Source organism: Acomys russatus, chromosome 9 (genome assembly GCF_903995435.1).
Source record: "Acomys russatus chromosome 9, mAcoRus1.1, whole genome shotgun sequence".
Taxonomy (NCBI): domain Eukaryota; kingdom Metazoa; phylum Chordata; class Mammalia; order Rodentia; family Muridae; genus Acomys; species Acomys russatus.
The window spans coordinates 5,333,253-5,349,167 of NC_067145.1; the positions used below are offsets into that span (position 1 = coordinate 5,333,253).

Here is a 15,915-nt window from a genome sequence, read left to right on the forward strand (position 1 = left end):
CTGTTTATTTTAATGATTGAAAAATCAACTACCACACTTGTCTGAGTAAAATACATAACAGAAAGTGGAAAGGAGGCCTTTCTAGAAAGTTCTGGTCCTAACTCTGTATGATTCTGCGATAGAGGTAGCCTGAGGGTGGGAGTGTAGGGGGAATGTAGATGTCATAGATATGCAATTCAGGAAATGTGGCTTGGATACCCACCTTGCTCCCCAGCAAACACCTAGCTTGCTCTGGCGAACAATTTGCTAAGAACACGTGTGAAGTGAATGGAGACTAAAAGGTAAGAATACAGAAGCCAAAACACCGTGCAAACCATATCTTCTAGTGTGTGAATGCAGAAAAATTAAGAGGGCATTGCCTATAATTGACGCTGCTTGTTCCTAAGGGTTTTGTGTCTCACCTGGCAATAAGCCATCAGGGACTCAGCCTTGCAAAGTCTGGAGGGAGCCGCGTAAGACGCTTTATTGAACATTTTCTTTTAAATTGTGGTGTACCAGTTTTGATGGTGTTTTAGAAACCAAACAATTGCCAGTAGAACTTCCGCCTGTCATTTCTTCCAGAACAAACATCTCTGGCTTCACAGTCACTGGGATTTCCTAGGTAACAGGAGTGTAAACTTGAGAAAAGGCAGGATCAGCGTACGAATGACAGTGAGCTGAGCCAATCAGATCACGAATTTGCTGCAGCATTACCAGACTATCCAATTAAAACGGAGAACTTTGAAGGGTAAAGGCAGCAAAGGAAGACAGGCAAGAGGGAGGAGACACAGGGCCATGGGAGGAGACCAGAGTCCCCAGGTGGAGAAGTCTGTGTCCATAGTTTCAGCTTGAAGCAGCCTGTGACTACAAATTAGCATTTCAGGTAATTAAATGTTCTTATTTATTCTACTTTGTCATTTTTGTTTCATTTTTAATGATGAGGCTCTATTATCTAAAAAGAAAAGTTGAAAGTTGTGAGAATTCATGTCCTAAGGGATCCATCCCTAGGCTGTCAGTGAACAGAGGAAATAGCTTGGTCCCAGGTGTAGTCTGTTTGAATAGATACTTAGACAAAAACCAACTTCATTTAGCAACGGCGAAGGAGAGAACATTTTCCAAGCGGTGTTTATGTGCTGGGTTCTTGGAAGAGAAGCGTTTTTTTGTTTTGTTTTGTTTTGTTTTTGTTTTTTATGATTTGCTGTAACTATCCTGACAGCCACCGATGAAACAGAACTTAGAATTCTGTCCCCAACTCAGAAAGCAATCAACAGATTCAGCTTTATTCCTATTTACTCAGTGAGCTGAGTTTGTACAGATTATGCCATGCCCTGTGAATTGATGACAGATTTGGAATAAAAATTAGAGGTTTTAATTTAGTTTTTGTTGTTGTTTGAGAGTTGTTTACATGAGTACTATATTTATTTGTTATCCATCCCTCCTCCCTCCTGCTTTCTCATTTACTCCCCTCTCTCCTCAAGTCGATGACCTCTTCTTTTTTAATTCTCCCCTCCACACACACACGCACACACACGCACACACACGCACGCACACGCACACACACGCACGCACACGCACGCACACACACGCACACACACGCACACGTTTCTGGCTGACCACGTCATATTGGATATCCTAGAACTTCTCCCTGTAGAGCAGATATTCCTCTCTCACGTCAGCCATTGATTGTCTCTAGCTCTTTTTCCTATTTTTTTTTTTTTGTAAATACTTCCTGGAGATAACAATTGTATCATTTCCTTTTCCTTTCCCCCTTTATAATCCTTCCCAGGTTGCTCCTTTTAAAATTGGTGGTGTTTCTAATGTGATAACATAGGTTGATTTGATTTTGTATATGAACTCTAAGATTATTTTGGCACCTCTGAGTGTGCAATCCTTGTGCAATTTATTCAGAAGAGACTACAGAACCACAGTACAGTACACAGTACTGTACACAATTTTAAGCATCTAGTGACCTTTGGAGAGATTAAGAATAGAAGCACACTGTATGGCTCTGACACAGACCTGAAACTGGGATATCGTTCTACTAAGTTCCACTAAGGCAGTGTCATCTTAGCACTGGTTTCTCTGTTGTCGGTGGACAAGGCAGTGGGCACATTTGTGGCAGGAAGACGTAGGTGCTTACCTTCAACAGGAAGAAGAGTGTAGGTGTGGTCTCCATGGGGATGAAACAATTGACACAGAGAGTTGATTTGATTAATAATAAGTTGCGAAGGACCTTAAGGAATGTAAACTCCTTCTACCAGTGTGGAATGCAGTTTAACTATTCTTGGTAGGAAATTGCTCTTTTTAGAGCTCTTACCTTCGCCCTCCCCTTCAAAATATATTGCCACCAAAATCTCCTTAGTTTGTCAATAGCTTCACATATTAAGAAGTAAATTTCAGTTTATTTGTTTTTATCATATGTTAACAGCTGATAGTTATGATCAAATCTGTCTTAGTGTTCTATTGCTGTGAAGGAACACCATGGCCACGACAACTCTTACAAAGGAAAACATTTAATTGAGGCTGGCTTACAGGTTAGAGATTTAGTCCATTATCATCATGGTGGGAAGTATGGCCAAGCATGGGCAGACACAGTGCTGGACAGTTCTATATAAAGATCTGCAGGCAGCAGGAAGAGAAAGACACGGCCTGAGGTGAGCATCTGAAACCTCAAAACCCGTCGCAGTGAAGCACTTCCTCTCCTAAGGCCACACCTCCAGGTAGTGCCATTCTCTATGAGCCTTTGGGGACCATTTTCAGTCAAACCACCAAAAAAATCTAATCCAACGGAATAGTATTACATCATATTAAGTACTGGGATGTGAAGATAAGGGGAAAAAAGCAGGATACAGCCCTTTACAACCTAAAAGGACTTGCAATTCTGAAAATAAAGAGTTACACTCTTAAGTAATATGGATGCCATTTCAGTTTTGAATAAAGATATTCATAGGACATCACAAAATACTTCACTCCAGTGGGAGGGATTTCTGAGGCTTCACCAATATGACCAAGAAGAGGTAGTATTTTTCCATCCCAATGCAAGATGTTCCTGAAAGTGTGAGTGTACATATAAAGACAAAAAGACTAGGATCTCATAATTTTTGTGTGCAATTGCAGAAACAGAATAAGTATAGATTTTTCTTTTTAAAATTTATTTCGTTTATGGGGATTATAAACATATCCCTCACCCCATTCTTCCCTCCTCTAAAGCCTTCCACTTAACCATCTTGCTCTCTATGGGCTTTATTTTCCATTATTTGTTGTTCCATACATCTCTGTTCCTTTGCCTCGACAATCTTTCTGCCCTTCTCTTCTACAAGGACCCCTGAGCCCTAGGTGCAGGAATTGTGCTGTTGATGTATTTCCTGGGATTGGGTTCCATAACACTGCATTTGATTGGTTGTTTTTTCTGTCTGATGCAAAGAGGAATTCCCTTCGTGACTGGTGAGGACTACACTTACCTGTGGGTATAAGAACAGATATTTAGAGTGTAATAGGAACAATGCTGGTTTATTACGGTGGTGGTTGTAGGTTCTCCTCCAAGATCCATGACTTTACTGTCCCTGGGTGGTTAGCTAGGTTTAGAGTACCAGGCATTATTTTCCTCTTGTTGAACAGGCAAATCTTAGATCCAATTAGAGAGTGATTGGTCACTGCCAAATTGTGCATGCCACTACCACTACCACCGCCCCCTTCCCCGACAGGCTAATTGCACCAATCATGCTCGTCTATGCATTTCATAAGCTTTATAGCCACATAGTGCTATTGCTTGCTTACCTTCTTTGAAAGCTTGCATGGCACCTTCTGGTAACATGAAAACTGGTCCTTGGGGAGGAGACTCTCAGGTTAGTTGCAGCTCAGGGGCTACTGGGCCCTGTGTCTGAAGTGCCCAGTGTTTCTGTCAGCAGTAGCATAAATAGTTGGCTGCTAGTTCAGTGCCTAGGCTCCTGTTTAGGGATGGGCATTGGAGCCAAGTACTTAACCAAAAATTAGGATATCGAGTTTTCTTTCCAGGAGTGATTCATAAGATTTCTATAGTTGAAGATAAATGGACTTTCTGGGAGGGACATACAAGGGCCTGTCTTAGATGGGCAATGTCTCTTTATATTTCCTGATGCTTGCAGTATGCACACACACACACACACACACACACACACACACACACACACACACACACGGTGCATTTCTATACTTAGATCATGTACTCTTTCGCTTTGGCCAATGCATGTGGTACAGCAGTCATCTAAAATATATAATGCTCTTCCTTGTTGTACACTTGCAGCCCTAGCCTTGATAATTTTTTTTACCTTTTATTATGAATAAAATGTAGGCATCATTTCCTCTCTGATGTCTCAGAAAGTCCCCATGCCAAGCTGTGATACATGCTGTCCTTCTTGTTGAGATGAACTGTAGCTCAAGAGTGGAACTAGTGTCCTCTGTTGCCCCAAATCTAGCAAACTGGGAACAGCTAAGAGATCTCTTAGACATTTGGTGAAGGACTGACTGAACTGTACCTGTGATGAGCTGACACTTGGTGGTGCTGTGGTCACATGCATTGGGAAGGACTGCCTTCTAAGCCTGACAAATTACACTGTTCTGCCCAAAGAATCAGAAGGGGTCTTTTGGAGTCAGAACACTTTAATTGGGGCTGTGATGTCAGTGACATCATGACATCACATGCAGAGGACTGCAGGCAGATGTGTTACAGAAACCTCAGAGCTCTGAGTATGTGTTGCCCTTCTTTATCAGAAAAACTACCCTTTCCTGCCTTCCTCTCAAACCCCAGACATTACAAACGTACTTTTCCTGTTCTGCTTTATTATGAGACTTCAGAATTCAAGTTAAGAGTCTATGCTATTCAAGAGCTTGAGACTCTGAGTTACCCCCTCTTACCTTCCTTCCTAGTGTGGTACATTGAAAAGAGGACATAGTTAATATTGGATGTTTGTTAATGAATTAAGTGATGAAATGATGAAAAAGGATGGTGAATGTGGGCATTTCAGGTACCATTCTTGGCTGTGATTTCCCCTTGAATGTATCAAGTCATATTCAGAAATATCCACCTACATTATCCCTGGTTGAACTGGCCTCAGAAGGCAGATGTGAGTGGAGTCTCAATTCCCAGTATCTGGTCTTCCCAAACTCTATTTTGATTTTGCATAAGAACGTGTTAGCAAACTGCACTCCAAATGTCTTACATCTTGTTACATATGGTGGAGGAGAAAGAACCCTGATACTGGACTCAAGCACCCCATGTCTGCTGTTGACAGGACTTCAGGAAAGTCATTTTACCAATCCGTACTTTGGTTTCTGATGTGGTTTTAATGTGCACCCTGCCCTGGCTCATGTGCTGGAAACTTAATCCCAAAGTTTATATGTTAATGGCACCTTTGACTGAGACCTCTGAGATGTAATTAAAGTTAAAGGAAGTCCACAGGTGAGGTCTCCAAGATAGCTACAGTATGGCTTTACAAAAGAGAAAGGGGCCATGAGGCTCACATCTTCTTCTATGGCATGTGATGCCTTCTGTGTCGTGGTGCACTAAGAAGTCCCTGATCAGATGGTGAGCAGATCCTGGTGCTGTGTTTTCCCTAGTGTCTACTGTCATAAACAGTAGGTAATAGAGGCTTTGGGGGCAAACTCATATTCACTGGGGATGGGATTAAAGAGGCAAGACCAGAGCCCAGGTCTCTCTTGGACTGTTTCCACTGAAGTAAGAGCTCTGAGAATTCAATTCTGGACTCTCTCTGAGAGAGAGAGAGAGACAGACAGACAGACAGACACAGAGAGACAGACAGAGAGAGAGAGAGAGAGAGAGAGAGAGAGAGAGAGAGAGAGAGAGAGAGAGAGAGAGGCAGGCACAGAGAGAGATGGGGAAAGAGAGAGAGAGAGAGAGAGAGAGAGAGAGAGAGAGAGAGAGAGAGAGAGAGAGAGGCAGACAGACAGACAGGCACAGAGAGACAGAGAGAGAGACACACACAGAGAGAGAGAGGCAGGCACAGAGAGACATAGGGAGAGAGAGAGGCAGGCACAGAGAGACATAGGGAGAGAGAGAGAGAGAGAGAGAGAGGGAGAGAGAGAGAGAGAGAGAGAGAGAGAGAGAGAGAGAGAGAGAGAGAGAGAGAGAGAGAGAGAGAGAATTGGTTTATCAATTTCCCCTATAAACCTTGTTAGTTATTGAGGGCTATTAACCTACTAAAGGAAGGTTTATGAGTTACTGTTAAGCATCACTGACACTCATATTGAGAATCTCATTGAAGACAGAAGCAACAGATGTGAGCATTTAATCCAAAAGGAACATTGAATGTAGGGTCAAAGACATATGGGGGAATGATTATATATATATATATGTGTGTGTGTGTGTGTGTGTGTGTGTGTGTGTGTGTGTGTGTGTGTGTGTGTATCACAATTAGTTCAAACAGTAGTGCTGCGAAATTCACTATGAACTAACTACTAATGGTCCAAAATGAATGGCTTCTGTCAGTTCCATGTATACATATACTTATTATTCCGCAGATATGTTTGTTCAAATTTGGTATCCTTATCAGCTTTTGAACTCTTTTTTGTGTCCTTTTACCTGGCTCCTTTCTCACTATTAAAGACTTTTTTGTATAGTGGGAGGAAGGCTCCAGAAAGGTCAAAGCATCATGGGAAATGGCTGTGTACTTAGTTGTTGTCCAGAGTGAAGGGAGCAGGTGCCCTAGAGACTAGATATATAAGTTGTACATATCCCAGACATACACTTGGCACAGTTAAAAATTGCAAATTCTAGGGAGTTTGAGACTATTCCCTGGAGGCAAGATGACAGAGAGCTGTAACTCTCCTTCTGTCAACTGCCACGCCAGAAGTGGGCAATAAGGTGTGACCATGAGCATGCTGTGGATTCTTTTCTCAGATGGCAGGGACAGCACGCCACGACCGCGAGATGGCAATCCAATCCAAGAAAAAGCTCTCCACAGCTACTGATCCCATTGAAAGACTGCGACTGCAATGCCTGGCCAGGGGCTCTGCAGGCATCAAAGGACTGGGCAGGTAGGATGGTGTCTTAGTTACTTTTTTTTCTATTGCAGTGACAAAATACTATGGCAGACGCAACTTATAAAAGAAAACATTTAGTTTGGGCTCATGGTTCTAGAGGGTTACAGTCCGTGACCTTCATGGCAGGGAGCATGGCAGAGAAAAGTACCTTGAGAAAGGGCAATTGTCCATCCAGATTCAATGTACAAGAAAAAAAAAGAAGCAGGAAAAAGAGAGAAAAGGAGAGAGGAGAGAGAGAGAGAGAGAGAAGAGAGAGAGAGAGAGAGAGAGATAGAGAGAGAGAGAGAGAGAGAGGAGAGAGAGTATATCAGTAGAGTTATTTTAGATAATATTTTTCGCATAGTGCTATGCTCTCAGAGTATAGAGAGCTTTTTTTTTTCTCGTATCTCGTTCGCGAGATCTATAGATATCGCTAGCATCCTAGTATCGCTCGTTCTCTCCTCAATCTCTCGCTATCCACTATATACGCGGCCTCTAATCTTCTTCTCTCTCTCTCTCTCTTATCTCTCGCCTCTCTCTCTATTTTTGTCTCATTGTCTCTCTCTCTTCGGCTTCTACTATCTCGTCTACGCTCTCTCTCTCTCACGGGAGTCCCTTTTCGTTCTTTCTTGCTTTTCTTTTTTTTCGTCGCTTCTACTCCTAGATATTTCTTCCCACCCTCAAGCCCATTCTCACAAGGCCATGCTTCTTGTTCATTCCCAAATAGTTCCACTAACTGGGAACCAAAAGTTCAAACATATGAGCCCATGGTGGCCATTGTCCTTCAAACCCCAACAGTTGGGGACCCAAGGAAAGGAGGAAGAAAGATCAGAAATGGCTAGGAGAGCCTTACACTGGTGCTGTGTTATTGGACAAATCACTTCCTCTTAAGGCCCCAGCTTCTCATTTATGGGGTTCATTGTTTGGGAGAGGGCTGGTATCTGAGTCCTCACGAACATGTTTGGTTTTTAATCCCAAATTCAGCAAAGCATGCGTCTTTTTCAAGGAAGGGCAGCTCCTGGGACAATTGAGGTAAAGGATGTTTAGAAGGATACAGAGAGACCATCCTTAAAGCTGGGGTAAAAGAAGAAGGGGCATTCATAAACTCAGAATAGCTGAACACTTCTCTGTCTTTCTCTTTCTCTCTCTCCTCTCTCTTCCCCTCTGTCTATATCGCCTTTATTTCTCTGACTAAATTCCTTAAGGGTAGAGTGTGTGAATCACTCACCTGTGTATTTTACATTACAGGGTTTAATCCAATATTTGGCAGCTTATAGGTGCCTAACTGATGTTGAAGCTTATTAAACAATGCAAGACATGTTAGCAATGCATTATTTATTTAAAATTTATCTCTTTAAGAAAAAGACTTTTAAGCCCACTTCTTATAGCAAGAAAGTTTATTCCTTAGCTCATCTAGACAATGAACATAAATAGAGTGATTGTTACATAGTAAACTTGTAACCGTGTAAAACAGAGACATGGGCTTTGCTGCCATACAGCCCATGCTCAAGTCTATGTAATGTGTTTATTCAATATTCAATATTGAATTCAACATTCAAAGTGTTCTTTCTACATTTAAAAATAAAGTATGGAAAGCAAAGGAAAGGAATCTGACATTTTATTTATTTTTAATTTTTTATTGCAAAAAATGATCTCACGATGGCATTTTACATATACGTGTCATACTTCATTCTTGTTCGCCCCTTCCCCATTGTCCTTTTTTATTATCTACTCCTTCTTGATGGTCCACTTTCTCCCTAGAGCCAGGCATCTGCTTTTATGTCATTTGCATCTGAATCTGTCATCACAGAACTAGCAAAGAGAAAATTGTGAGTTGTAACTTAGAAACTGCTCATTAGTTTAGCATTGATTAGAAACAGGGGACCAACAGCGTAGACTTCTATAGAAAAGTGAGATGCAGAGCAGCTCTAGTTTATACTCAAGTTTACATAGCTGCTGCTACTCAGAGCTAGAACATCTTTTTGAAATCCTAAATGGTAATTCTTTCTCTTATGATTTTTTCCTCTGTGGTGGGTGGTGTACAGTAGAAGAGAAGGGAAAAGGTAGAAAACAGTAAGATTGTAACAGTGTGCTATGGCATTTATAGAAAGACCTTAAATAGCACAAGACCAACGAGAAGATAGAAGATCTCTTTCATAAAAGTTGTAGGTACCATGTCAGGCTCCTTGGCTATAAAGAGATGTGTTTCTAAGCAGAGGCTTCCTGCAGACAAAACAGCATCTGTACAGTTTATGTGGCCAGTGCACATACACTGGAGAAATTTGAAGCTTTATTTATGCTTGATACTAATTTCTGGAGATTTTTAGATGATTAATGTGGTAAACTATGATTCATTTGCTTATCTACATTTTTTTTTGTCATTTCTTTACGTGGAAAATGAGGGAGCTATGGGTTTATTAGCAGACATGGATTCCTGAAAGGGTTACCTAGATTAGTAGCATGATCATTGGGACGGTCATCCTGTGAGGATAAGTTCATATTGGCTCACAGTTTTAGAGGCTTCAGTCTAGGATCACTTAACTTCATTGCTTTGGGCCTGGGACAGGGCAGGGCCTCGGCCCCAGGGAGCACATAGTGGGTGTAAAGCTGCCTCTTTTTGGTGGCAAAGGAGGCAGAGCACAAGAAATCAGGCAGGGTCCAGGGTAGCAATATCTTTTGCAGGGCCGTGACTCACATTATCTGATTTCCTCCCACTCCGCCCCAGCCTCTGCAGGCACTTCCGGCCTCCAGCTGCACCTTGACACCTGACAGTCAAGCCTTCACACCTAGATCTTTAGGAGATAGAAAAGATCCAAACTGTTGTGCAAACTATTGTCGCCTTCTGTGTGTGTCTATGTGTGCCCCTGCACATGTGTGCTTGAAGGTTTGTTTTCCTATATGAAATGCTGAGGAGAGCCTCTGCACTTCGTAGTAAGGCTGTGGAGAACACCCAAAACTTCTGTGTTATACTTTAAAAGCCAACAGAGGTGGCTCACCTTTGGGATCTTCCCACTTACACGTTGTTTGTATTTATTATTTGTTTATTTGCTTGTTTGTTTCTTTGTTTAATTAATTAATTTATGCTATTGTCTTCAGAGTGTTTCGGATTATGGATGACAATAACAACCGAACCCTTGATTTCAAAGAATTTTTGAAAGGGTTAAATGATTATGCTGTGGTCATGGAAAAAGAGGAGGCAGAAGAACTTTTCCGGAGATTTGACAGAGACGGGAACGGAACAATAGACTTCAATGAATTTCTTCTCACGTTAAGAGTAAGTGTGAGTCTCAGTGAGGACCCACTATTGATAGTGTAGCAGAAGCCAAAGACCTCCAACTGCATCAGTGGCTCCTTACAATGAACACTTGCAAGTAAAAGATGTTTAGGCAAAAGGGTACACCGTGACACACGGCAGCTTCCACAGCAAGATTTTGTTTTATTTATTTATTTATCTATTTTGCTTTATTTTTATTTTTTGTTTTCTTTTGTCAGGACGAGGTTGCGAGGGCAGAGGGTGGATACGAAGGGACAGGGAGATGAGTGGGATTGGGGTGCATGATGGGAAACTCACAAAGAATCAATCAAAAGTTAAAAAGAAAAAACTAAGTGTGGTCCCCAACTCTACCCCTATGGGTCAGTACTTTTGCTGAGGAGTTTGGCTTTCCTGGGACTTGGGTTGGCTATTTCAAGGCTTTGTTTTCAGAACTTGATAGTACATTTCAGCTGGTGTGGGCAGAAGACTGTGAAGTGGCAGATGGATCTTCCTAAACATCATACCTAGTAGTATGTGAGCAATTTCACACCACTGAGGGAATATTTAATCACATCCCTTACAGAGGGGGCTCATTTGCATGTCCATTTTTCCGTGTTTTTCTTTAATCTAGCCCCCAATGTCCAGAGCCAGAAAAGAGGTCATTATGCAAGCTTTTAGGAAATTAGACAAAACTGGAGATGGGATTATAACCATTGAAGACCTTCGTGAAGTTTATAATGCTAAACACCATCCAAAGTACCAAAATGGGGAATGGACGGAGGAGCAAGTCTTCAGGAAATTTCTGGATAACTTTGACTCACCCTATGACAAAGATGGATTGGTAAGTGAAAAAGGTTAACCCAAATGGAATTTATCTACCTGAATTGAAATTGTAAATGAGGCATAGGTTCAAAGCCTTAAAAACATCAACTTGTTGGTACTATTACTGTTAGAAATAGAAGGAAACATTTCTTTGGGGGCCATCTGAGTGGTTGAGAGCTAAAGTGATAAAATATTCATTTCAAACATATAATGAATGAGACAGGCATATTTTTCTTGGTAGGGGATTCACGAACTGCTAATTGCTCATCATAGAAAATGTGTTGTTTTGAACACCAGCCCATCTCATCTTTATGGTATTCCCCATATACAGCTAGCTATAGTTTCATGAAATAGATTACAATAAAAGCATGCTTAATTTTAAATGGGACCAAGATGCTCTGGAACAGACTCACAAGGCTTTTCAGGACATTTGGTTCTGTTTACTCTTGCCCTTAGGGGCATCAGCCTCATTTGCTATCACACTTTGCTGTGTGAGAAGGTAGCTGTTGGTAAGCGGAATCCCAGAGAGCAGAATTTACCCTGACTCACTCTTCAGTCGGTTTTGAGGTTAGCTTGCACATCTAAGTTCTAGTGAACTCCAAGGCAACAGCAACTACTCCATCTTCATTAATCATCGCTGTCAAGTATGCGGAGTATTGTATGCTGGAAGAGATGGGATAAGACACACAAGCTATCTGTTTAAGCACTTGGGGGCAGTTTTTGTCTTAGATGACCTGGGAGTTATGGCGATGGGGGAGGGGAGTTACTCAGCCTCTGCAGCTGCAGCACCTCTCAACTTTTAGGCCATACCAGCAAAGGTAAGTGGGGCAGCGACCAGGAAGGAGTACTGTTTCTGGTAAGAAGCAAGCCTCCTCCCTCTGCAGGGAATCCCCCTCCCTTTCCCATAAAACCTGATGACTTGCCTTATTTTCAAGGGGTAGGAGGTAGGAAGGGGAAGTTTCCTGCCCGGTGACATTTTGCAGTCAGGGATGGAGAAGTAGCCGAAGTGGCGTCGTGTAGGTTGAGGAATTGTGACAGCAGATACAGGGGCCGCAGATGCCCTCGGACCGCCAAAGGTCTAGGACGAAAATAACAGAGCTGCCTGTTTCCTCTAGCCCTGCTGCCTTTGATCTCCAAGGGGTCAGAGAAAAATAGTCAACTGCCGTTTCCCCTAATAGCTTGACTCGACATGGGTCCCTGTTGCTCTCTGATTCTTTCTGCAGGTGGTTCCTCCTTGTCACCAGGGGAAATGCCAGCTGCCGTCGACCCTAACAAGTCCAAGTAGTCATATGTGATTCAACTGATTTAACGTCCCCATTTCATCTCCTTCTGACATTTATCTTAATCAGCCATGGTGATCTCTCACATTCTCAAAAGGTTATTGAGTTTTTTTTTGTAGTCACAGTATTTGACATTGCTTGAATATTATAAACCTTGTAATAATGTTGAATATTAGCCGTTCATTATCACTGTGTGTGTGTGTATGTGTGTGTGTATATGTATGTGTGTGTGTATATGTATGTGTGTGTGTATGTGTGTGTGTGTGTGTGTTGAAAATTAATATCACTGGCTATACTGAGAAACCACAGAACCCGACATTTGGGAGATGTACCCCCAAACTTTTTGCATATTTACTTTATGCCCCATTGGTGCTTACACACATCCATATTTGAGATCCTTAGGACCAAATTATTTTTAAAAGTCTATTTTTATTACTTATTTTTTACAGCCTTATTTAGTATAACAAAGAGTCTGAACAATATTTACTGAACACTAAGTCAACTGGCTACTGGGCTAAGGGCTTTACAGATATCTTATTTAATAGTCGTAATAAATATGTTTATAAAAATGATTCAAACTTTTGTGGGTTCTGGGCTGAACCTAGGTGCTAAGAGGACAGCCAGTGGTCTCAATACTGAGTCATCTCTCCAGTCCTCAAACTTTCATAGTTTTAATAATATCTTAAAACATAAGGAATTGTAGATACAAACAAAACAAAACAAAACAACTCAACCCTATAGCAAACTCTTTCATATAAAGAATAATTCCCATGTGTATGTTACTTATTTGTGTTTACAGACAGATGATCACAAAGTCACTATTCACTGAGTTCGGGGTCATTTTTCTTAAAGTCTTTCACTGGTTTTGAATGAAGAAGTTTGGGGAACAGTATAGGGAGACATTTGTGTGTCACATGAATTTTTTGGTTAACTTACAGATTTTCTTTGTTACTTCATTTTCATGTTGGTCTGTGAGCCCCTGTAGTACCTGAAAGATAGTAATGGTGCCAAAGGTTAGTGGGACAGATTAGGCTGTGATGGACTAGAAACGATTCTTCAGTTATTTATGAATTTCTTTTCTTGTGATGTTTGTGTCTTTTGGCTTACAGGTTGGCCAACTCCTATTAACTCGAGATTTTCCCCCAAAAGAAAGCCCTATGAATCCTGATATGGATAAACACATCTGCCAATATTCCGAAGACAGTCAGTCCTATGTGCACAGTGCAGAGCCTGGGGAGGGGAGGGAGGAGGGCAAGAGAAGCCAGTGCTTTTCTCTCAGCCTTGAATGAGTAATGCATATCTGAGAAATGCATGCACGCAAACCACACACGTTCTTACTAGAAATAGCTTTCTTTACTTGTAGGACAGACCATTTGTGGCATTGTGACATTAGACCCCGACCTTGGGCAGGACCTGCTTCTGACATGTGCCAGAAAGACAGTATTAACTGCAGCTGAAGAAGACATATTTCCTATTCTGAGTTTAGTCTCTTGTTTCTGAACTAACAGGCCCAAGTTCTTAAAGACAAGATGGACAACCCATGTCTCACTCTCCACTTAGGATGGCCTAAATATTTTCAGGGCTCATGTTTTCCCTGAGTCACTCGCACCACCATACTTAGCATACTTAACTTCCCTTCACCTTCACTTTTCTTTTAGGTCTGCTCCTCAGCTGTAATCATACACACATAAATCTTCAGTGGTGAGGCCCCTTCTCTTTACAGGGATGGAAGGAAGGCCTCCACTAAAAGGAGAAGCAAAGTGTCCTTTCTCTTTCTAACTTTTCCACTCCAGGTGACCCCAGAGGAGTTCATGAACTACTACGCAGGCGTGAGTGCGTCCATTGATACCGATGTGTACTTCGTCATTATGATGACGACTGCCTGGAAGCTGTAAATGCCTGTCCCTGGGATCCAGGCCACGGAGACAGTCCCGTGACCTCAGACGACTGAGCCTCCACCCCAAAACTCAGGATGATATTTTATTTACCATTTATTGCACAGCTTCTTCTTTGCCAAGACACTGTATTTTCCAGGGCTGGCAAAAGGGTAGAAATAAAGTCACTAAGTAATTAACTATGGGCTTGCCTCCTTTGAAAATGTTTGAAATTATTAAATTAACATCTCTAAATCTCCTAACACTATGGCTGATTCATGCAGGTGTTTAATCAATTTGGCATGTCTCTCTTGGTCATCAATGGAATTTTGAACATTTTAATTATGAACTAATATTTGCCCAGATAACCAGTGTATTTTCACCTTTAAGCTAGGTGTGAGGCTACTGCTATGTGTATAGTTGGAAACTCTTAAAAGTTTTACTCTCAATTTGGGGACTAGAAAGGGATGATCTACTAGATTCATAATTTCTATAAGTGAATCTGGGGTTTCACTCTCAGGAGTCTATGGAAGCCTTGCTTTGACAAATATATTGAACCTAACTATTGATTTATTTGTTTCTATCTTTTGTTTAAAATGCTGATGTGAGCATGGAGGCAATTTCTTTGAATGGTAGACTCATGGCTCCTCCATACCTGCCTGGGGTTGGAGTTGTGAGGCTGGGCTGGACCTACTATTTTATGTGGTACAGCGTTACTGTGGTAACTAGCAAGTTGCCCCTTTGGTGCAGGGTTTGTCTAACTCTTCCCTGTTGTCAGCCAACCATGTTGACAGTTCTGTCCACCCAAAGAGGATGGGTATGACACAGAGGATGGACATGGCAAGACTAAAATCGAAGAACATTCCAAAGCAGAGTTTCTGTCTTGATACTTCATGACCCCAATCCTCCTCCTAGCACTCAGTTCTGCTCATATGCTATTGACATGAGAAAAATCAACCCATGGGGGGGGGGCTAATAAATATATACAGGAAGCCTCCAAGATGAGAGAAACAGAGCCTCAGGCTGCAGCTCACACTCTGCATGATCTGTGCTTGGAGTTACAGACAGCACAGTGAGCAGCCTGTAGTTGTGATGCTGGGAGGGATTCTAGCAGCTTTCACTGATCGGAAGTCGTTTCTACAGACCCTATATTTGGCTGCCACTATGCATTGGTTTAGGGATATAGATTTGGTTTATGGTATCTTCAAGGTCTTATGTATTTAAGTGGCTTGATAAAGTGGGTCTGAAGACACTTTGTAGTTTTAACTTTTACACCCCCCAATTATTTATTTTTTTATCTTACATGTTTCCCTAAGTTGAGATTAAGATAGATATTGATTTAAAAACCTGTGAAAACAAGTGTTTCAAGTTGAGAATTATATCAGTTCCTTATTAGTGTATCTTGCTTTGTTTCTTGTTAGGGAAGATCAACTTATTTATCTGGTTGGAGAAGAGGCCTTTAACTTGAGGCTGGGCATGCCTTCACGTCATAGGAAGCAAGCCCCCACCCCACCCCCGTGTTTTCCATTGCATTTACTAAGTAGTCTTCTTGGAGAATGGAAGTGAAACCAATAGCAAATGTAACAAGGAAATATTTAGAAATTGTATAGGAAGCACAAATGTGCAGGGACGTATCATTTTAAAGCACACACCCTGCAAACTGTAGCTAAGGAGACGTCTTCTGTTTCCT

At 41.6% G+C, this 15,915-nt stretch overlaps 1 protein-coding gene across 1 annotated transcript; it reads left to right on the forward strand.

Annotated features, from left to right (window-relative positions):
• Positions 1-776: 776 nt before the first annotated feature.
• Positions 777-14,448, forward strand: Capsl (calcyphosine like). Its single transcript, XM_051150951.1, has 5 exons — positions 777-862; positions 6,875-7,011; positions 10,093-10,270; positions 10,881-11,090; positions 14,145-14,448. Exons 2-5 carry the CDS (start codon positions 6,875-6,877, stop codon positions 14,244-14,246), a joined length of 627 nt encoding a protein of 208 aa, XP_051006908.1. The 5' UTR covers positions 777-862; the 3' UTR covers positions 14,247-14,448.
• Positions 14,449-15,915: the final 1,467 nt, after the last annotated feature.

Coding starts and splice junctions, on each gene's coding strand:
- Capsl (XM_051150951.1), top strand. CDS start 6,875: ATGGCAGGGACAGCACGCCACGACCGCGAGATGGCAATCCAATCCAAG. Junction 7,012..10,092: donor GGCATCAAAGGACTGGGCAG/GTAGGATGGTGT, acceptor TATTGTCTTCAG/AGTGTTTCGGATTATGGATG. Junction 11,091..14,144: donor CCTATGACAAAGATGGATTG/GTAAGTGAAAAA, acceptor TTTCCACTCCAG/GTGACCCCAGAGGAGTTCAT.